This window comes from Ursus americanus, chromosome 8 (assembly GCF_024610735.1).
Source record: "Ursus americanus isolate L20-20 chromosome 8, mUrsAme1.1.p, whole genome shotgun sequence".
NCBI lineage: Eukaryota > Metazoa > Chordata > Mammalia > Carnivora > Ursidae > Ursus > Ursus americanus.
Genome location: NC_142134.1, coordinates 12,184,172 through 12,208,375, shown reverse-complemented (window position 1 = coordinate 12,208,375; position 24,204 = coordinate 12,184,172). Strand labels below are relative to the sequence as shown.

General features: G+C 34.6%; 1 protein-coding gene across 3 annotated transcripts in view; it reads left to right on the top strand.

Annotated features, from left to right (window-relative positions):
- Positions 1 to 24,204, top strand: part of CCSER1 (coiled-coil serine rich protein 1) — a 1,291,424-nt gene that overhangs the window by 605,116 nt on the left and 662,104 nt on the right. For all 3 annotated transcript variants that reach the window (XM_045791946.2, XM_045791951.2, XM_045791957.2), the window contains one exon: positions 6,399 to 6,482. In XM_045791946.2, the coding sequence (XP_045647902.1) occupies positions 6,399 to 6,482 (84 nt within the window). The remainder of the gene's footprint in view (positions 1 to 6,398; positions 6,483 to 24,204) is intronic.

Here is a 24,204-nt window from a genome sequence, read left to right as displayed (position 1 = left end):
GTTTCCTTTTCTTTGACCTTTGCTGCAATTGCTTTTTCTGCTTCATTTTTATGCCTAAAGCCTTTACTTATCCTAGAAATGTACCATTTTGCCTAATAACCATTTTGCCTAATAACAAGAAATATTCTAATAGTAAAAAGAAATTATGTACATAAAAGGATTTTCAAATTATAAAGCCCCTATCCTATACAAAAAGCAGGTGTTGTTATCATTATCTTTTGAGTGATAAAGATCAGTAAGAAGTCTTAATATTTCCTAAGAGTAACACTTGCAAAGGAAAAGATTATGCTGATATCCAAACAGTCTCTTTGATTGTTTGTAAATCACAGCCAATATGCCATTGTGTCAAGGGATAATGCTGTTTCCTGATTTGATCTATATGCTAAAAATATGTATTTCTAAGATACTTTGAGCACCTATTTGTGCCTTTCTTATTTTTATATTTCTATAAAAATAGTTAGAAAAAGACACTGTAAATCAATGAAATGTTAGTTCATCTCATAAGTGAATGTACAAAGTCAAATCCAGAATATTTTTTAATTGAATGTAAAAAAAAATTTTATCATGTAGCATTAATACTGAAATGATTTGTATTTTTTTCCAATTATTTTAAACTAAAGAGTAAAAAATTAGAGTGGTGTTTTTATTCATTTTGTTGTTGTTGTTGTTTTAAGATTTTATTCACTTATTTGAGAAAGAGAGAGAGAAAGCACGAGACGGGGGAGGGTCAGAGGGAGAAGCAGACTCCCCGCTGAGTGGGGAGCCTGATGCAAGGCTTGATGTGGGACTTGATCCTGGGACTCCGGGATCATGACCTGAGCAAAGGGCAGATGCTTAACCAACTGAGCCACCCAGGCACTCTGGCCTTGTTTTCAATATTCAAAAAACATTTCCTTTTATGTTCCTGTTTAGATGACTGTATGCCTACGCTGCTTTATTTCTCCAGCTGCTCAGGCATTGCAGAGAGCGTGCTACTTTAAAGCTCAGTTACATAAGAATTACCTAGGGTCAGTTATTTAGGTAGAGCTGCAAAATACATTGTCAATTATTATACATTTTTTGTGTTTTCTAACCTCTGCCCTGCTGTCCTCTCCTACCATATTCCTATTTCTTTCTTTTTCCACTTGTTCATAACATTCTGTCCTTCTTTTCTCTGATAGAGTTGTCTCTTTCCTTTATTTTTAAAAAATCTTTTGACCTTTTTGTTTACAAGAATGAGAAACTAATTTGTAAATCATAAAGTAAAGCCCTCCAGAGGTCTATAAATAGAAAGAATCATGATTACTCAATACCAATTTTGACATGTGTTTGTAATTAGTAGCCCAGAATTACATTAATAATTTTACCTGCAGAATTATGTGAAGGTATGTGAGTTAGAAATTATGTGATATTTTTAACCTATATTTCTAATTTCAGCATGATCATTTTCAAAATGATGTACAGATTCTACTTGCCCTTTTTTTGGCATTTGATTTCTGTTTATCTAATAGTCTGAAACAATGAGTTGGTTCTAATTCTAGGCAAAAATAAATTATGGAGTATATGGGACTGAAGTCAGCTAACTGAATTTGGGACAAATTACCCAAATATCTGTGTATCTGGCTCTAACTTGCCAAATTTATCAAATAAAAATACAAGAATAAGATAATTTGTGAACTATTTTTAAATCTGTATGTCTGATTCTCTAGTAACGTATGCAATGAGGACATAAATCTTACTTTCATGCATGAAATGAGGTATTTAACAATTGCACTAAACTATAACTTAAATCACAAAAGTCATAAATTAAATCACAAAATATTTTATTTCAAAACTAGCTGCATACATATTTTACAACTAGAATGAGTCATAATTTATACTAATTTAATTATAATAATTTGGAGTTTGTCCATGTGTGCTGTGGTGTTTGTAACAAATCATCCCCAAAATTAATCTCTTAAAATAATAATTTTAATTGTTCACAGTTTTGCAGGTCAGGAATTTGGGAATAATTCAACTTAAGCAGTTATGGTCAGGTATTGGTGTGGGCTTTGGTCACCTGGAAGCTCCCCTAGGCTAGATGTGCAAGACGGCTCGTTCTCAGGGCTGGCAATTGAAGCTGGGTGTCCTTTCACAGCTCATAGAGGGACTGTCAACAGAAGCGCATGTGGTTTTCCTTTTCAGCATGGCTGTTGGGTTCCTTCTGCAAGGGAACAACCCGAGAAAGGAGCATTCAAAGAGACCAGTTGTGGAAGCTGAAAGGCCTTTTCTTACCTAGTCCTGGAAGTCATGTAGGGTTAATTCCATGGTATCCTGTTGCTCAAACAATAAAATCAGCCTACATCCAAGGGGAGAGCATTGGCCTCCATCTTTCAGTAGGAATAGTAGCAAAAGATTTGTAGCCATCTTTACTTTATTTATCACACTATGAGTTCCATATTTATAAATAATTATTGAATTTAGAAATAATAGAATTTAATAAAAAAAATAGAATTGATTTTTAGTCCTAAAAATTAATTATGCTTGAATGAGAAAAAGAAAATGTCATAATTAAAATACATAGTTTCCTATCAGTGAACAATATACATTTAAATAAGCGGAAGCTTAGTCTGATTCTTGGTTTCAATTCAGGTCCTGATCTCAGGGCTGTAAGATTGATCCCCGCAGGTCAGGCTCCACAGCCCGCGGCGAGTGTGCTTAAGACTCTCTTCCTCGCCTTCTGCTCCTCCCTACTGCACTCTTTCTCTAAGATAAAATGTTTGAACAAGCACAAGCTTAAATTGGTTACATTAGCCTACAGGTTAATGGACTAATCTTTTTTTTTTTTTTTAAGATTTTATATATTAATTTGAGAGAAAGAGAGAGAGAGCAGGCACGAGCAGAGGGGAGGATCAGAGGGAGAGGAAGGAGCAGACTCCCCAGTGAGCAGGGAGCCCGATGGATTTGGAACTGGATCCCAGGATCCTGGGATCATGACCTCAGCTGAAGGCAGATGCTTAAATGACTGAGCCGCCCAGGCGCCCTGTTAATGGAATAATCTTATTTGAAAAGTCAAGAATATTAAAATCCAGTTAATTCTACACATCAATATGAGTTCTAACTCAATAGGTCATCCTGCCAAGTAAATCCTAGAAATTTGCAAACATAGTGAGAATATTGAGGGAATATTGCTCTTAGTCTTCAGCTAAGAGTGCTGTTCAAGGGATTTTATGTGTTAGACAAATACTTCTGTGAATATTGATACATGTATATATAACAACTAAAAATGAAATTCTAGATAACTAAGATTCATTTGTGCAGTCATCATAAAGGCTTTTATAAAAATTGGCTTCTGATGACATGATAAATATTTAATGTGTTATTCCATAAGCAAATGCAAATGATATGGTATCACCTATCTGATTTAAAAATGTGAGATTATGAACTTATTGAAAAAGTTCCCCAGGAACAAAATCAGCAAATTGTATAAAGTGAGCATATTTTTTGGAAAACCAATTTTATTTTTTTTACAATTCCTGTTAGTCACAATATAGGTGAATCTTACATTTAAAATTAATCCACAGGGGCGCCTGGGTAGTGCAGTCGTTAAAGCGTCTGCCTTCGGCTCAGGGCGTGATCCCGGCGTTCCGGGATCAAGTCCCACATCGGGCTCCTCTGCTGGGAGCCTGCTTCTTCCTCTCTCACTCGACTGCTGTGTTCCCTCTCTCACTGGCTGTCTCTCTGTCACCTAAATAAATAAAATCTTTAAAAAATAAATAAATAAATAAATAAATAAATAAATAAATAAATAAATAGATAGATAGATAAATAAATAAATAAATAAAATCCACAAAATAATTAATATACAAAAATATTGTTGATAATTAATCTACAAAAAACAATTGTAGTAGATTCAGAGAGATGCCCAGATCTTCTTTTAGTAAAGGACTTTCTGCAGAGCTGCCAGTCCTCTGGTTAGCTGATTGCCTCCTGCTGTTAGCTCATGCCTTAAGGGCCTGCCTCTTCTTTCTAGCTGAAGTCAGTCTCCTTTGTGGATGATCTGAGACAATAAGTAACAGCAGCTGAGATCTAGTTCTTCTGGAGACAGCCCCCAGTCAATGACTGAACGGGAGTGATATAATACCCTGCCCACTTTCCTTAAACACGTGATTCCTCCAACGGGCGCTTTTGGCGCTGGAGCTCTTCATTTGGCTGATCAAAGATTTGTCAGGTATGAATCTTGGTCCAACTATCTCCCCACCCGAGTCTGATTTTTCTTTTCTTTTTACATGGGTTTACTCTCTAACAAACCAAATGCACCCTTAACTCCACCTCAGTATTTGTTTCCTGGAGAACTCACCTGTGACATTTTATTTTATGAGGAGAGTTAATTTTTCTTAAGTGAGATATTATGCAAGACTTTAGGAATATAAGTATTAGTACAATGCAGTGTTTGCCATGAGGTAGTTATGGTCTGCTGTTATCGTCAACTTCCACAGAAAAGTTACTAGCACAGAGCCACAGGACTAGTTAATTCGGAAGCCCAACAATTTGATCCTAGATCCTCTGATTCTAAGAAGCGTGATTATTCTCTTACCTATCTCTGTTATTTTTTTTTTCCTTTACATTGTGGAGCAGGCTAAGCGTTCTTGCCGTTAATATTTAAAATCTATGAAAATAAATATTAAAAACAATGAGTGTAAATGCCATGAAAACATACAATTAGGGAAGGAATAGGCCTGCTGCAAAAGGAAAGGTACAGAGATAATTAGCATCTCTCAGTCAAGCTGGTTGCAAACAGCTGAAAGATATTAGTAAATTCAAATCATGTTTGGTGTAGTGAGTTCAGTTAGGTTAACAGATTCAGAAAAAGTGGGAATTCTAATGTTTTTATTACTTATTTGGTAATTTTATGGGAGGGAAATGTGGATTTGAGCTTATGCACATCAGTTACAGTGTTTGGTGCTAATTAAGTAGTCTGTCTGCTGAAGTGGAGGGGAAAAAAATCCCAAAGAGGTTGGGGAATAAGCAAACAACACCTGAAGTATTGATGGCATGAAATGACATATGATTTAGATGCTTTGGAGCACACCCTTACTCTCAGGGGATATCTTACTCAGCCAACAAGGGGAAGATCTCTAGTGGAATAAGGAGCAATGTCTGAAATGCCTCTAAAAGCACAAGAAATTGTGGGGAAGAGAGGGGCGCTGTGGGTAGAAGACTGTATAATCCAGACTTGTGTATGTGTAAAGCAAGGATACCTAAACCAGCTTGTGTTCCAGTCCTATAGGAATGAGCGAAGGTTGTAAGAAAGTTGGAAATGAAAAACTTCAGAAGCTCCAGAAATCAGTAGCAGATAATGAAAGGCACTATATGCTATGCTAAAGAGTGTTGCCTTCTTTATTTTCCTAAAGGAGGTGATTAGCTGTTCAATAAGAAGGGATGTAATTTATCCCCATTTAGGAAAATATCTCTGGCAGATTGGGAATGTGATAGAAAACCCGTTTTGAAACTTACTGCATTAAGCCAGGAAAGAAGCAGCGAGTACGTAGAGTAAGTTAATGACAGAGAAGAGCGAGTCCAAGAAATATCAAGGAAACAGAGAAGAGAGAGTTTGGTATCAGATTTGGTTCAGAGTGAGTAAAAGCAGAGTATAGGATGGCTTCCTGGTTATTTTTAGGAACTAGGAAGACGTGAGAAAGTAAGTAGAAGTGAAGTTTTCAGGTAGAGGGAAGTGATGAGATGAAGGTTGCCCTGGAATGTCTATGGGACAATGTGAGTATATGCTCAGTAAGTCGTTTTATTTATGGGTTGAAGCTTGGAAGATGGATGAGTCTAGATTAAGTATTTATATCTGAGAGTCACCAGCATACAGTAATACAGGCCCTAGATGTAGATGTATTGTGTACACAGAGGCTGTGGCTGAGTGTACTTGTCCAGTGAGAAGATTAAATTGCCCAAAGATAGAGCTCCAGGAAAACGGACAAATATTAGACGTCATTAAAGACAAAGACTATAACATGGTAAGTGGCTTGGAAATTCATATTTAATTATAGCAGGGGAACAAATGGTAGATAAAAGTACCTTTTTAAAAGTATAAATATTTTTCTACTCACTATGTATGCACAAGAACGGGCGGAAAGAATTTAGGATAATTCACTAGTTTCTGTCATGGGCAACAAAATGGATACATGGATATCAAAGAAAAACACTGATTAAAAAAACATACGAGTGTATGTTATATAGAATAATATCTTCAGATATGTTAACTTGTTTATTTTGCAACTTAGAATATATTACGAAAAATATCACACTGTAGAGAAAATTGCAGTTTCATTAGTCATACGCAATTATCTCCCACTGTGTGAAGCTGACTTTCCTTATCAAGAGCAGAGTGAAAGGGCTAAGCCTTTTATGCTGTCTCTTTGATGTTTTTATAGGATGTAATGAAAGATGAATGCTCCCTGCTGAAGCTGCAGCTGAAAGAGCGGGATGAACTCATTTCCCAACTTCAGGAAGAGCTGGTAAGTGATAAAAATACTTGGCCCACAAGTATACTTTCCTTGCAAGGTTATTTGTTATAAACCCTCCAACAACGTCTTCATTAACAGCAATATTATTTATAGACTGTTAGTGCTTCAGTCGGATTCCTTATCAATTTTACAGTCCTATAGCAATGATGATTTGAAAATCTGAAAAATAGAATGTCTATAATCTTTATTGAACTTTATATAATTCTGGAAACATCATTAAACCAAGGTTAGATGTTTTAGTTGTATTTATCAAAAATTATAAAGGCTAAGGCCATATTTTATTTTGTAAAGTGTATGATTTAACTTCAGACTGCCCTACCTAGAGATATAATCATATAATATGAAGCAAAGTACTCAAAAATCTTAAACAAAAACAGATTTTACTTTATTTTTTATTTTCACAAAGCTACCAAAAATGTGTTAACAATGAGATTTTTAATTTATGTAATATCTATATTATATAAAAATTACACAAAATATTAAATGTTTATAGTTGATTTTTCAGGTGTTTTAAAATGTGACATCATAAAAAAAGGTCTTAAGTTAATCTTTTATAACCTGAAAACATATTTGGTAGGTAACAAGAATAGCAGTGTGCATTACTTTTCTAAGTATGTGTTTTCAACTTGTATATCAACAATATTTTGCAATAAAACTTACCGAGTTTAATAAAAAATGATCTGTAAAATAAGAATGAAAAAGAAGAATGAGAAAGGAGTTTTAATTCATCAGGAGTTCTTAACAATACCAATAAAATGAAGAAATATTACACAATAAGAGAGCCTGACTCATTATCAAGATCAAAAAACAAATCCTAGTCAATAGTGTTCTTTATGATGTCAGAGTTGGCTACATTAACAATGATATATTACATAAATTATTTGATAAAATTAAATGACAGAACAAATTTTATAGACCATCGAGCTTCTGAGAATTCTTAACATATTAGTGAGAGAGCAGACAAATTTAGAGCATATTTTATTGGTTCTTGGCAATGGACAATGTTTTTACTGAAATTTGACCTTTATTTAGACTCTGTTATGACTGCATTGTTGCTGATTAATGGCTTCATGAGCATATTATTGTTGCTTTAGAAAACCTATAAACCAGTATTTAAAATAGTAATAGAACTACAGACAAAAGGAACGTATCTTACATTACTGGGAATAAGTTTCTGTGAATAAGTAATTGATTTATTATAAATTTTATTTATTACACTAGGAGAACATTTCTATAATTAATATAACTCTATAGATATGGGATCAAGCTTTGTTTATGTGGCAGACAAAAAATCTGAGTTGAATTAAAATCACGTAGTATTAATATCGAAGGATGCATAAAATACCAGTTTTAACACAACAGAAAACCTACCATTGACTTTGTCAGAGAATGCTTATTTTTTGAGGATTAACTCAGAAAGAAGTATTCATTCCCCCCCAACATTAGTTGTGTCAGATTTAAAACATAGCACATATAAGACATCAGACCTTCATTTGTTGAATAAAATTAGAAAGAAAATGATTACTTTGAAAGCCAGTATTACATAGTTCTGATCTTAAAGCAGTTTAGCACCCCTCCTCCAAGAAAGAAAGTCTTCCTTTGGCTGATTTAGTAAAATGACATTCAAGGGTTTTGTTTGTTTTTGTTTTATTATTTTTCTTTTTAACTTGAATGACCCAAAATGACCAGCCTCTGAAATTTCCCAGGTAACAATCAAGGTATTTCCATTTTTGTGCTATGTAGTTTGCATAATCATCTTGGACATTGAAACAGGAATATGTTAACTTTTGAAAACAAAGTTGGTTTCATAGAAGATTATATTTATATTTATTAAGAGGATTATAGCTAAAGAAGAAAGTGTGTAAGTGATTTGGAGATTTAAGGGAGAAGAGATGTTGCTAAAAAGAAAAAGGCATCATTAAAACTGGATTTGGAGCATATAGGCGGGGTACAACAACCCCATAAAAGCAATAGAACCCACTTGGATCCATTAAAAATTAAGTCGTAGCACTTTTGATCCTGATAACAAATAACTTGTGACATTTTGACAAGGTAGACGTTAAGCTTCACCTTTATACATAACCTACCTAAATTTGAAAATGTTAAAACATTTTAGAAACTAGTTTAGTTGTACCCTGTTATAATACTTTATAATAGATCTGTAATTTTATTATCTTGCATTTTTTATTTCTTGACCACTGCTTCAAGAATTTTATATATTTCATAACAAACTTAGATATAATTATATCAAGAAAGGATTTATTTCCAACTTAATAATAAACTTATTTTTTGTATGATTGTTTTCTTATTCAGCCTCACTTTGGTAGTTTCAGGAGTATTAAGACGTTAGTTGGGGCACTGTGGGGTTGGTGCAAAAGAGAGGTTTTTAAATGCAAGTTTTGGGTTGTTACTTTAGGACAGGGTTTTCCACAGCAGCACTCCTGACATTTGGGACCAGGTTATTGTTCCTTGTAAGTTCTGTGCACTGCAGGATGTACAGCAGTATCTCTGCCCTCTGTCCGCTCTCCAGTAGTACCTTCCACACAATGCCAGGTAGTCACAGGGCAACATTTCCCCCAGTTGAGAACCATTGCTTTAGGGGTATTAGATTTTAGTCCCCAATAAAATTGTATGTTGCAGGATGAGTGTCCATCTGTTGATACCCAGTTTGAATGTAGTAAAAAGAAAAGTTCTGTAGAATAGATGGGCTTCCCCTTTTTCTATGACCTAAATAGTTCTTTGCATGGTATTTTAGGCTGCTAGGCTGCCATACAAAACACCACTTACCTTGAAATATGAAGGATATTGCTATGGATTAAATTGTATCCTCCCAAAAGTTAATATGTTGAAGACCTAACCCGCATGGTGGGAGGGGGGTGCTTTTGTCTCTTACTCTTCTCAGAAGGGCACTAATCCCACCATAAGGCCCTACATTTATGACCTCATCTGATCCTAATCACCTCCCCAAATCCCCACCCCCAAATACCTCACATCAGGGGGTTAGGATTTCAAGGTGAATTTGGGGGGGGGGAAGGGGGACATGATCCTTTAGTCTGTAAGGGAAGTAAGGGTATCAGAGGTCTTACAGATTTGTACCCCTTCACTCCAACACCTTAACAATAGTGGTTATGATTTTACTGTTTTTGCATATCACAGTTCTCTGTAAGATTCTAATTGACAAAGTCACACCTGAGAATAAAAATCAAACCAAACACCTGGACCACATTATTGCTAAAGACTGCTAGGAGTTACTGGTTCAGAGTAGGAAAGGCGAGGAAAAACTGACATGGACTTCACTGAGAATTACTCAACATCTTGTTAATAAGGATATTAGATGAAGGCATGGAAAAGAACCAACTTTGAGAGTCAGAAATGATAGGAAGTCTTTTCTTTTTAATAATTAATAATATTTGGATATATATTTAAATATAAGTTTTTGCTTCTTGTGTATGTAGAATATATTTAACTTTTTGAGTATTAGAAATAGAACTCCCCCACCAGCACAAAGATTTAGGGATTTCATGAATTTACTTCAAGATATTTAATGCATTGGTATAGATTTAGACCAAAAATCTAAACGTAATGGATCAAAGTAAGAATGGTCAATCAGAATCAATATAAAAGTGACTTAAAACAAATTATTTTTAACTTTGTTTAACTTTGACTATTCATGACATAAAGCAGAGAAATATTTTTCCCACTTATGAGAAAGTTTGATTCTTTTTTCTCAGCTGTTAAGTGAAGGTCACGTTGAAGATTGCAATGTAATTTTATTGCTAGTATAAAACTGAGGGACATTGTAAATATTGCCTTCTTGTTCCTAAAATAAATCTGAGAGATTTATCATAAACATTGGTGGTGAAGTGTGTAGCCTTGTGTTTTGGCGGGGAGGGGGTGTACAGGTATTTTCTGGTAAATGATAATTAATCTTGTAAATGGCTTCAGAAATTTTATAAATGGTGTCACAGTGTGGATGAAAAGTGTGCCCTATATGATTTCAGAAATTGAAGAAAGTGGGTTTGGTATTTATTAATAGATTGATTCAAAATATTTTTAAAGAAGTTGAAGTTAACTTAATAACTTTGTCGGACCTAAATCTGTAAAGAGTAAAATCTAATTGCCCTAATTAGGATCAGTACACCATGCCATGTATTTACTGTTGTTTTACCAGTAATTTAAATGCCTATTACTTTGTCAAAAATGAATGTGTACGGATAATCACTCTAGAAAAGGTGAATTGTCAGTAATTTATGATTCTAAACTTTATAATTTCTACCATTTTACTCTTCCCTTTGGAACTCTCATTCATTTTATAGCTGATCTGAGTAAAAAGCGTCAGATACAACATATACAGTGTATTTCTTTAAAAGCATATTTCTACTTAAAAGATCACTTTAAATGAATAACCCAAAAATAAGATTTCAGCCAAAAAGCTTACGCGCTGTCTGAAAATAAGTATACTTTAAAACATCCCTCATTAAAACCAAAGTAAGGCCAAATAAAAATACTTCCTATGTTTGCCTTCATAGTCTGTTTACCACATAACGTTGATACTTGTCAGAATGTAGTGAAAGCTGTTTGTTACCTTAGTCACCACATGTTTCTAAGCTAAAGAGTAAGGAGAAGCACTGACTGTGAAGCGTTTAAAAAAATAATAAAACGACTAAAAGCCATCTGCATTTCCCATAGGTTAGCAATTCGGAAAGTGTTCCTTGTAAAACTCCTCCCTGAAAGATGCATTGTTTTGTTTTCCTGTGGGTCTGAATCCTAATTTAGTAACTTCAGGTTATGATGTTTATATTTTACACACTTTAAAATTTCAGTTAGCACATTATTACTCATCTCTTAGTGAACATTGTACTTTTAAATGAAGGTTAATTTGGAGAAGTTCCAGTTGAGAACTCTGTACAGGGACTAACAGTTGAGAATCATCTAGCAAGCTTTAAATTCACTTTGTGTTTCTAGCCCCTGTAGTACTACATATTAACGTATTCAATAAATTCAAAATACAAAATGAAAGCATAGTTATTGTAAAGATGAAAGAATGAATCTTGAGTTATTTCAGTTCTGTCATTTGATGTAACCATTAGGAGTACTTTTATTTAAGATGTGAACAGAGTAAGAAATGCAAGATATACGTTGTGGGGGGGGATACTTAAATTTTAGTTCATACATTTTACTGAATTTAATAGCCAATTCTGAACTTCTTAATTTTAAATTGTATGTTTCATTTTAATGTCTTAAAACTAATGCCCTAACTGAAAAAGTTGCATCGAGGCATGATTTAATAATTGCTGAAATTATATCTTTTGCAGAATCTTAAATACTATGTTTACTAAAACTTATTACTTCTCAGCATGATCACATTTACAAAGATGAGTACGATAACCTTTTAATTATCTGTGTTCCTTTTCTGGCCATCACTAAATCTCATTTTATGTCATGATTATTTAAAGTAAGTTTTTCTTCTAGAAATGGGGTTTTAAAAATGATTTCTGTTCTAGGTATCCAATATCTAGGTAGGTACATAACTTGAGTTTTGCACACTTCTTCCTCCTGTCATGTAAAGACTAACTTGAAAACCAGATAACGTAAGAGAAGTTTAAATAAATAAATAAATAAATAAATAAATAAATAATCTTTGTGTGTTATTAAACCTTTTTTCTCACTGAAAGCAAATATTGAAAATTCTTACTTGAATGCAAGTAAACATATAAACAATCCTTTTTCTCCAGCCTCTTAAAATCCCATTTACTTTATTTAAATGTAAACTAAGCTCTCAGCTCATTTGTTAATATTTGAATAGCGAAGTATGGAGCTACATAAAAGGCACTTGTAGAACTGATGAATTTTGAAAAACTGAAGGCAATTGAAGAACTGAAAGTAAAGCATCATGTATAATCAGGTTACTATGCATAATAAAGGGGGAGCTAAAAATAGGACTCTAAGAAATACATACGGCTAAATAGCACTTTATCAAGAATCTGAAGAGAATAATTTTGATTTGGTTTAAAATATATTCAGGATTCAAATTGAATAAAATTGTATGTCCTTGAAGCTTTAATAACAGAATAATTCCTGCTTGATAAGAGAAACATTCTTTTTGCATGAAAATGATATCCTGAATCCATCTTAAAAGTAATTCCCCACTTGCTCTACATTCTATTATAACTTAGGGTATTATTTCATACCAGTCATTTTAAGATAGAATATTACAGGCCCGGGATGATTTACATAAGAACAGACAGCTGTAAGTACTTTCAGATCCTCTTTCTTTCTCATATTTAGGAAACATTAGGAACAGAAAAGAAATAGATTAGGTATACTTAAACATTATTAAAGTGTCAGGGTACTTTCTTTCTTTTTTTTTTTTTTTTTTTTCCGGTGAATTAATTGCATCTATCCAGAAAAGGCTTATCGCAGCAGTAATTACATTCTTCCTCAGGTCTGTGAGACAGATGTACAGTGCGAATGAGGCAATATCCTATGATACATAATGGGGATTAGACTCCAGTTCCTTACACACTCCAGTACCCTGATGAAGAGCTGACAAAAAGATACAATCTTTAATATTCTGCTGCACTTGCCTTGGCAATAGTACATATTTGTTTAAGTTTTTATCATGACGTGTTGTCATACTGTAGTATGGCATGGATATAGGGAAATAATTGTGCTATAATTTAAATGCTAGTAAAAAGGCGTTTTATACCTTTAAGACATAAATATGCTTTAAAAGCAGCAGGCAACCATACTATGGCCAAATTAGGCATGTAGCAGAAATTAATTCATCTATAAAGTTGGGTATTTTATGTATTTTTCGTTTATAAGGTATGTCATAAAATTTAGTGGTTTCTCTGCATTCTTATTTCTTTTATTCTACCAATCAAGATTTCAGTGCATAGAATAACCTACCAAAGAAAACTATTTAAGTAATCAGCAGGACATAAAGATAGCCGAAGAGTTAGAATTAAGGAAAAGATTTAGGATTTAGGGGGACAGGAGGTGGAGGTTGGCGGGGATACACATTGTGAATTGCTGGGGGAGTTAACATGCAAAAGGAGACTATATATATATTGTGTGTACACGTTTACATGTATGTGTGTAGATAGGCATATAAATATGAATATAAAACATTGTAACATAGTGTTCTACCTCACAATAGATTATCTTTAAATTTTTGAAAGCCAGGCTGAGCTAGGGACTTTGCAGCAAGTCTTAACAAGATGAAGTGGAGTAGTCCCTGTTAAGGAGCCAATATTCAAATGAGGAGACAGGAATAAACAGTTCCTTTTAATAACAGCCATTATTTACTGAGCTCTTATTCTTTGGCAAGTGCTCTGGTGAATGCTTTTGGTTTATTATTGTCTTGACTTTTTACAATAAAATCGAAGTATGTATTACTTCCGGTTCATCTATAATCAAGCAGATATTCAGAGGAATTAACGGATTTGTTCAAGTCCGCATAATAAGTGATAGAGTTAGGATTTGCAGCAAAGTCAGCCTGACTCCATGAACATATATTTTTCTTGTAATACATCAAAATTTATAAATTACAAAGCAGTGGGGCTAGTTTTATACAATAAGATACCATAGTTCTCCTTTGCTATAGGTCAATATCATAATAAAAACAATAATTCTTGTTTATTGATTGATTAGCCTGATAGTACCAGTCAGGCTTGGGTGGTCAGGGCAGCCGATTGTATGATACAAAACAGGAAAAATTATATTAGAGCAGTCACCTGCAGCAACTTCTCACAGCCTTAGAGATAAATATAGTGGCTTTCCTTGGGGCTTAGGACACCACAGGCACATTTAATGTCATTTCTGTTACCATGTCCTTTTTCACGGATACATCTTGGAGCTGAGTGAGGGCACTATAGAAGTCCATTTTTAAAAAGCACTTGTAAAATCATGATTTATCATTATCAGAGTGATGAGATTAAGAGAAAAATGTATTTTACCTAAAAGCTAAGAAAATAAATGTTTTTTAATCTTAAAGATCTTAAATATCTCTATGTCTACCCTCTGCATGTGAATACAGTATCTCCATATTCACACATGTATTTCATATTGCCAATAAATCTACCAAAATCAGTCAAATACAGACTGAGGGAATTGTCAGAAGTGAGGAAACCCAGTAATCCAAACACACACCAGCAACTATCTGATATCATCTGACAATTATTTTACTCATTTGATGAACAAAACATGAATGATTGGGCTAGACATGTTTTTTAATAATTTAGCACCATCTCACTTTCCAACTATTTGAGCTATAACTAAGACTATTTTAAGTTCTGTAAGGAATACAAAGGAGGATTCTATAGGGAAGAAAAAACATTTATCTTCTTCACTTCTAGGTTCTTTGGCGTAATAATTAAATTGACATAAAACAGATTAATAAGCAAATTCAATTTCCTGTGTTCGGGAGCCTTACATAGACACTAGAGACTCAAAGGCCTGCAGTAGAGGCTTACATGCCATGAGGAGCTAATGAAAAGGGGGCAGGGGTCTAGGGCTTCAAAGGATTGAAAGACCAGTCACAGGAATATAAGAGCAAAAATTTTTTTAAAGATTATTTATTTATTTATTTATTTATTTATTTATTTGAGAAAGAGAGTGAGAGAGAGAGCACAAGCCAAGGGGAGAGGCAGAGGGAGAAGCAGACTCTTTGCTGAGCAGGGAGGCTGATGCGGACCTCCATCTCAGGACCTCGGGATTATGACCCGAGCTGAAGGCGGACACTTAACTGATTGAGCCGCCCAGGTGCCCCAAGAGCAAATGTTTGGTAAACAAATGTTTGTCATGTCATGCAGAAAAGTCTTTTTTTATCTATATAAAATTATAGAGAGAGATAACCTATAATTATCTTTAGTACTGGCTTTCTTCCTGGTAGAGGCTTTCCATCTAAATTCTTTCAGATAGTTAAAGAAGAGGTAAAAAGCTCTTCATGACTGTTAGGCCTTGATTTCCTTCCCCTCAAACAGTCCACATGCCAAAGCGACACATTCTGGGGCAGCCTGCCTTGAATGCCGTCAATTCAAAATTAAAACTGGCATCGTTGCAACAAGAAGCTTGAGCTTAAGTGTACTTCCTGTGTGTTGCCCTATCCCATTCAAATGTGGCTTTACCTTGACTTGGCATCTTTTCCTCTCTCATTGATGAGCACTTTAGCGATGGGGCCTTGTCATCCTTCTGTGTCAGCATCCAGCCAAGCGGGCATTCAATAAATGTTTAAAGAAATGAATAAAATTTATACGCCAGTTCCTGTTACAACATTTGTTAAGGAAACCTTTAGAAAATAGAGGAAGATAATGGGGGAAGGAGTAGTGTTGGGTTTAATTGTATAATTTAATGGAGGCAGTTCTAGGGAGCAAACAAGCCAGTGGTGGAAACGAAACAGGGAATTGAAATACGAGATGGGTGCCACAGTAAACAATGGAGATAAAACGGCAGAGGAAGATAGAACTATTAAAATATCTGAAGACTAGAAACTGAAATTATAGAAGCATAAGGAAAGGACAAAAGCAAAATTATAATCTAAAATATTCTAGGGGTGCCTGGGTGGTTCAGTTGGGTGAGTGTGGACCCTTGGTTTCAGCTTGGATCATGGTCTTGGGGTCATGGGATCAAGCCCTGTGTGGGGCTCCACGTTCAGTGTGGAGTCTGCTTCTTCCTCTCCCTGCCCCACTTGCATACACGTGTTCTCTCTCTCTCTCTCTCTCTCTCTCTCTCTCTCTCTAATGAAGTCATAAAATCATTTATAAAAAAATTAAGATATCCTAAAAATCAAACCAAAAAACTACATTCAGGAAAACGAAAAATTTTTCACAAATTTAAGTCATTCTTATGTAGTCTGTTTCTCATTTTCACAAGAAAACCTTTTGACAAAATAGTACAATTAGATGGTTGTCTTAAGCTAATTTTTTAGAAAAAAAAATGGTCTGTAATGTGAACAATTAGCAAAAGAAACTAGGTATGGGTAGAAAGTTAAGATAGTGGAAAAAGAACTGCAGAAGACTTAAGTATAAATGGAAGAGTAAAAATTTTAAATGACAAACATATTTATGACCTATATTTGTGAAAGTACTGAAGACTGAGAAGTATAAGGCAAATGAGCATCCATGTCACGTGTCAGTATTATGCTAGGTAACTTGCTTATGTATCTCACATCGCACTCAGTTACGTCTTTTCTTTTTTTTTTTAATATATATATATTTGAAGCTGAGGCTTAAAGATGATAAATACATTGCTCAAAGTTACAGAACTACAAGATGTCATTTAAAAAATCTATGCATATGTGAAATAAATTTGAATACGTTTGCTATGGAGAAGCACAAAGTACGCCACTATAATGTTCCTTAAATCTGATGATTTCTCACTGTGGCATGCACACACTGGTGGGATGTCAGGCTGAGAGGAAAAAAGAAAACAGAGACCATGCCAAGCCAGGGTTCTCTGAGCTATTGAAGTTCATGGAACTGGGTTGTTTTGGAATGGGAACCCCTTAAAGTTCTTACAATTCCCCAGACACAATAGCCAGTTCTCCTTTTATTAAATTCTCAGTTCCCAGTGCATTCTGCAACTCTTTGTTCATTCAGTAGCTGGCCAAGGGTAGCTTACTTCAGTATTTAAAGGCTCCCAGGGTTTAAGGCTGCTGTAGCTACCCTTCCTTTTCTTCCAATTGCATATTTTTGGTCAATTGTCCTTGATCTGGGAACAACCTGGTTTGGTAGCAACCAACAGTAAATAACTACTAAAGTGATGGGAATTTTTTTTTTTTTAAAGATTTTATTATTTATTTATTCGACAGAGACAGCCAGCGAGAGAGGGAACACAAGCAGGGGGAGTGGGAGAGGAAGAAGCAGGCTCATAGCAGAGGAGCCTGATGCGGGGCTCGATCCCGGAACGCCGGGATCACGCCCTGAGCCGAAGGCAGATGCTTAACCGCTATGCCACCCAGGCGCCCCTAAAGTGATGGGAATTTTAATAAGAAATGCAGCAGTGCAAAACACATCTAACATCAACATCGTAGATGTCTTATCCACAGAAGCTCCTCCTCTCATTGTTCCGTTTATTTTAGTTTTTATTCATTTATTCACCCTGTATTCCATTAATAATTCCCAACTACTCTGTGAATTATGTGGGTTTTATTGTCATTCTCCATGCACTGCAAACAGGGAAACTAAGGTTTAGCACAAATTAATGAACTTTCCTCTCACCTAAGGAGCAGCAGAAGAGAGACAGGGATGCTTTATGTTCCTGCCTTTGCTTAAGGCTGACTTCTATCACATGGTTTCACTCATTTGTGGAACATAAGGAATAGCAGGGAGATCGGTAGAAGAAGGAAGGGAAGAATGAACGGGGGGTAAACAGAAAGGGGAATGAACCACGAGAGACTATGGACTCTGGGAAACAAACTGAGGGTTTCAGAGGGGAGAGGGTTGGGGGGATGGGCTAGGCCGGTGATGGGTATTAAGGAGGGCACATATTACATGGAGCACTGGGTGTTATACACAAACAATGAATCATGGAACACTACATCAAAAACTAACGATGTACTGTATGGTGAATAACATAACATAATAAAAAGTTAAAAAAAAAGACTGCTTCAGGCTGAACATGCAAAGAGATGACAAATTTTGGAAGAGGGGAGTTTGGATGGAATCAACCAAAAATAATTTGCTTATTGATTTTTACTTCCTAGCTAATCTGACCTTTTCAGTTAAAATAGGCACTCTTCATAGTTCTGTCATTTTGTACGCTGAGGTCTTGAACTACATAGCCTATCTTGTTACATACAATCCATCATTTAAAGAAACCACATCATTATATACATTTTTTTTAAAGATTTTATTTATTTATTTGACAGAGATAGAGACAGCCAGCGAGAGAGGGAACACAAGCAGGGGGAGCGGGAGAGGAAGAAGCAGGCTCATAGCTGAAGAGCCTGATGTGGGGCTCGATCCCATAACGCCGGGATCACGCCCTGAGCCAAAGGCAGGTGCTTAACCGCTCTGCCACCCAGGCGCCCCCATTATATACATTTCTATGGATGAGAGTATGTATTTTTTCCTATCGTGAACTTTGTCACAATAGGCATATTTTTTTTAGCAAAAATAGTCAAGCTGCTGAAAAGATGACACTATGCCTGTTATATTGCCCAAGATTGGCTACATAATTTGTTTGAGTTATCTCCAGTATGTTGCAAAAGGCAGACACTTGGCAAGTTTAATGTCATCCATCTGATGTAATTGAACTTAAAGTTGAATGAATAACATTTCAATTCATCCTTGAAACTTTATGGACACAATTGCCATTACATCACAGCAAATTCTGCTTCTTAAAGGAGTCTTGCTATTTGCATATGTTGTAGAGGTACTTTTTACATAAAGTTATTATCTTGACTAAGTATTAGGTAAACTTTATCTTAGACTAGATTTTTGAATCTTTCTTTTAAATAAAAGTAATGTAGTGGCAGAAGAGGAAAAAACTGTGTCGCCCATTATCCCACTACCCCAACATAATTCTTTTGGATATATTCATGTGTTTCTCCCACTGTTTTTTAATATAGTTGAAACGATAATGACTATATATTTTACACTCTGATTTTTTTCTTAATTATATGTCAAATACATTTTATATATTTAATTATTTTCTTAAGTTCCCCAAAGTAATGTCACTGCAGTAAAGGGCAAGACCTCCTTTTTCTTTTTTTCTTTTTTAATTTTTATTTTATTTAAAAAAAATTGAGTATAGTTGGCATACAATGTTACATTAGTTTCAGGTGTTCAACATAAGGATTCAACTTCTCTATATACTATTCTATGTCACCACAAATGTAGCTACCATCTCTAACCATACAGCACTATTACAGTATCATTGACTGTGTTCCCTATGCTGGGCCTTTTATTCCCATGACTTACTCATTTCATAACTGGAAGCCTCTATATCCCACTCCCCTTCACCCATTTTGCCTCTCTCTCCACCTCGTTCCCCATTGGCAACCATGTTTGTCCTATGTATTCAAAGGTCTGATTTTATTTTCTGTTTTATGTTTATTTTCTTATGGTTTTTCACTCTGTAAGGGTGAAATCATATGGTATTTGTCTTTCTCAGTCTGAATTATTTCACTTAACATAATACTCTCTAGATCTCTCTCTGTTGCAAATGGCAAGATCCCCTATTTTTTTTTTCAAGATCTCCTCCTTTTTATTGCTGAATAATATTCCAATCATCTATCAATGGGCACTTAGGTTGCTTCCATATCTTGGCTATTGTAAATGATGCTGCAATAAACATAAGGATGTGTGTAATTTTTTTTTTTTTTTGAATTAGGGTTTTTGTTTTCTTTAGGTAAATAGTAGTGGAGTTACTGGGTAATGTGATATTTCTATTTTTAATTTTTTGAGGAAGCTTTGTAATGTTTTCCACAGTGGCTGCCCAATTTGCATTCCCCCCAGCAGTGTACGAGGGTTCCTTTTTCTCCACGTCCTTGCCAGAACTTGCTATTTCTGATCTTTTTGAATTTAGCCAATCTGACAGTTGTCATGTGAAAGCTTACTGTGGGTCTGGTTTGCATTTCCTTGATGATTGCTGATAATGAGTATCTTTTCGTGTGTCTGTTGGCCATCTGTATATCTTCTTTGGAAAAATGTCTATTCAGGTCCTCTGCCCATTTGTTTTTTAATTGGATTGTGTTGTATAAATTATATATTTTAGATATTAACCCCTTACTGGATATATCATTTGTGAGCAGTATCATTTCCATCCAGTAGATTGCCTTTTTGTTTTGTTGGTTGTTTCCTTTTGTGCAGAAGCTTTTTATTTTTATGTAGTCCCAATAGTTTATTTTTGCTTTTATTTCCCTTGCTTTAAAGGACACTTCTAGAAAAATGTTGCTACAGTTGATGTCAGAGAAATTGCTGCCTGTGTTCTTTTTTAGGATTTTTATGGTTTCAGGTCTCACCTTTAGATCTTTAAGCCACGTTGAGTTTACTGTTGTGTATGGTGTTTTTAAGTGTTCTAGTTTCATTCTTTTCCATGTTGCTGTTCAATTGTCCCAGCACCATTTATTGAAGAGAATATATTTTTCCTATTGTAAATTCTTGCCTCCTTTGTCATAGATTAATTGACCATATAACTGTGGGTTTATTTCTGGGTTCTCTACTCTTTTCCACTGACCCATGTGTCTATTTTTGTTCTAGTACCATGCTGTTTTGATTACTACAGCTTTGTAATGTATATCGAAATCTGGAATTATTATGCCTCTTACTTTGTTCCTCTTTCTCAAGATTGCTTTGGCTATTCGAGGTCTTTGTGGTTTCACACAAATTTTGGTATTATTCTAGTTCTGTGAAAAATACTGTTGGTATTTTGATAGGGATTACATTGAATATGTAGGTTGCTTTGGATAGCATGGATATTTTAACAGTATTCTTTCAATCCATGAGCGTGGAATATCTTTGCATTTGTGTCATCTTTGATTTCTTTCATCAATGTTTTATAGTTTTCAGAGTACAAGTCTATCCCCTCTTAGTTAAATATATTCTTAAGTATTCTTTTTGGTGCAATTCTAGATGGAATTGTTTTCTTAATTTCTTTCTGCCACTCCATTATTAATGTATTGAAATGCAACAGATTTCTGTATGTTAAGTTCTTATCCTGCAACTTTAGTGAATTTATTTATCACTTCCAGTAGATTTTTTGGTAGAGTCTTTAGGATTTTCAATGTATAGTATCATAAGACTTCCTTTTTTCACAAATGTTAGGTATTTCTGTTTAACTATATAACTTTTTAATTCTAATTCTGTGATATAAATACATATTTACTAGTAATATTTTGTCAATTGTATATTAAAATAAGCATATGTTAAATTAATCCTCTTCTTAAAAATTTTAATGACTTTGCTTTCTAAGTTTTCTGTCTTTACTGGAAATATGCAAATGAGTAGAACGCCCTTTATTTTAGTTGCATGTATTCAGCTAAAGCTATAGATATGGATAAACATTTCATAATAAAAACTGTGATACTTTTTTTCTGAGCCATAGTAAATGAATAAACTATATTTTTTTAAGAAATGAAGCTTCACTGTTTACGCATGTGTAATAATTTGATTCTTAGAAAACTAAATCACCTAAACATGTTAATTGCTTTGAGTTGAATTCTTTTTCTTTTCACTGATTCTTCTCTTAGTGTGTATACTAATATGGCTACCAAAGGGCACTATCTTAGAGATCCATAAAGAACAAAATTACTTTCTGAAACATGTCATATCTGTCATTGGGCAAATGAACAGTATTCCTCTTGTCAGTTACAGAATCTGCAAACATTTTTCCCTGTTTTAATTTAACTCAAACATTTAACTACTAAAAATTTACCCCAAAGGACATTAATAAGGCCAGTCTTTCCCAATACTTTACAGATTTGTCCTTTGAGAACTAAATGGTGTATACTTGAGCAAAATATTATGGAACAAAGAAATTGTAACTTATTTATAGTGTTTTCCATAGATAATATATTAAATTTACTTTCTGTAAATAAGATTTTCTGTGTATAAATGGGAAGGCCCACACCTACTGATAAAACTAAGTATATCTTATCCTATCCATTCTATATCACTGAGGAAACAGGAAGATGTTATGTACTTAGTGTAGCCTTAAAGACAACAAATGCTTTATTCAGTGCTCTTCCAGTGACCCAAGGGTTTAGTTCCCTTCTCTATAGCACAAGGACAGTGTAAAGCAGTCTCTGAAGTTACAGAGACTGCTAATATCCCATTCATTGTGCCTATTTCTTGGGATTTTTTTTTCTTGGCAAGAAGAAAAGATGGTAAGGAATTTGTGTATCCCTATAAAAACATTTTATCCAGTGCCCTGTATTAAAAACCAGTGCATACGTTAGTACATGAGCTATAACTGCTCAAATATTTTAAATTAATAAATGAATATATTATTCTAAGAAGACAAAGTACAATCCTAATTCCTCAGTTGAAATAAACCTTTCAATAAGCTATATATGCAGCTCTAAGTGAATTGTTGTGTATTTTCATAATCTAAAGGTTATTTTCTCTAGGATTCATGTCATTCAGCCCTCATGGAAGTTACATGCCTATTTCCCTTCCTAATATTCACAGGGTGATTATTAATAATCAGAGTAAACTTGAAAGTGAATAGTTTATTTCTTGTTAACCATCAACATGTTTAAGTCCTTAGACTTTCATATAAGTTCTCAAAGTATAAGTTGAATATTAGTACCTTAGTAAGCTGAATGAATTATCAATACTAAATACCATGTTGGGGCGCCTGGGTGGCACAGCGGTTAAGCGTCTGCCTTCAGCTCAGGGCGTGATCCCGGCGTTATGGGATCGAGCCCCACATCGGGCTCCTCCGCTATGAGCCTGCTTCTTCCTCTCCCACTCCCCCTGCTTGTGTTCCCTCTCTCGCTGGCTGTCTCTATCTCTGTCGAATAAATAAATAAAATCTTCAAAAAAAAAAAAATAAATACCATGTTGATATTAGATGCTACTTGAATTATTAGTTTCAGTATGATCTTTATATTACTGTTAGATTTCTAAACTAATTACAGTGCAGAGGAAAAAAAAAAGTTAATTCTATTCCAGAAGTATCAGTGGATTACTTTTAGGCATTTATCTTCAGTGCAAATTAAAACCTGCATATCTGTTAAACATACATCATTTTTTTCAACTCCTTCTGATATTTAAACCACCATTTTCATTTATACCTACCAACATATTTTCTTAGTATTTTAATTTTACATTTTTCCAAACTAACGCAACCAATTACAGCTTTATATTTGAACTTCTAAATGCAATGATATTAGACATATTTGCCACTTCACATTTCAGGCCTCATTTATGGTGTGAAGTATTTATTACCTTGGAGTCATGAGACCACCCACAAGACTGTAATCCCAGACATGCTTAGAATCCTGTGTGTTGATACATGAAATGTGTCTCCTGAGCATATTTTATTTAAATCTGGTTGCAAGAGATTTTCTTTTCTTTCTCCATACATCATTGATAACATCTAATGCTTTGTCAGCAGCACCTGGAACTCTCATCAACGATGACAGCTTAGGAAAACTGGATTTTCCCAGAGAGACCTATCCAACTAGAATATTGTTTTAATTTTGCCAAGTTGAAATAGATTATACTAGATTGTTTTAATTGTATGCAAGACATCTGGGAGAATTTTGCTGAAGTCTAGAGAATCCTATGCTGTTGTGAAATGTTTGCCTTATTACAGGCAACACAAGGTCTGGGACATAATGGTGCATGTTTCCTAATTTTCTAGCAGCCCCACTTTACTGAATTAAGCCTAGAATGAATAATAGAGATTTTGCCCTTTAAAACTGGTACACTCATATATGAGTTAAGGATATTGCGGGAATCAGGGCAAACATTCCCATTTTGGTCATGTTTCCAACATTCAGAGATGGTTAGACATTTGTTCTGACCTGGAGTGAGATTACTGATATTGTTTTATGTGCAAATTGTATGGTACTGTTGAGTAGAAGGTCAATATAGTTGACAAATAAAATTTCATCCATTCTCATCCACTTTCTGATATTGATGAACAGAAACATGATCAGTAAGCATTCAGAACAGAAATTTAGATCAAGGTAACCTTTGGGTCTTGTCATCCTGATGGAGAATTATTAGTCAAATGTCAGAAACAGCAAAAAAGTTGT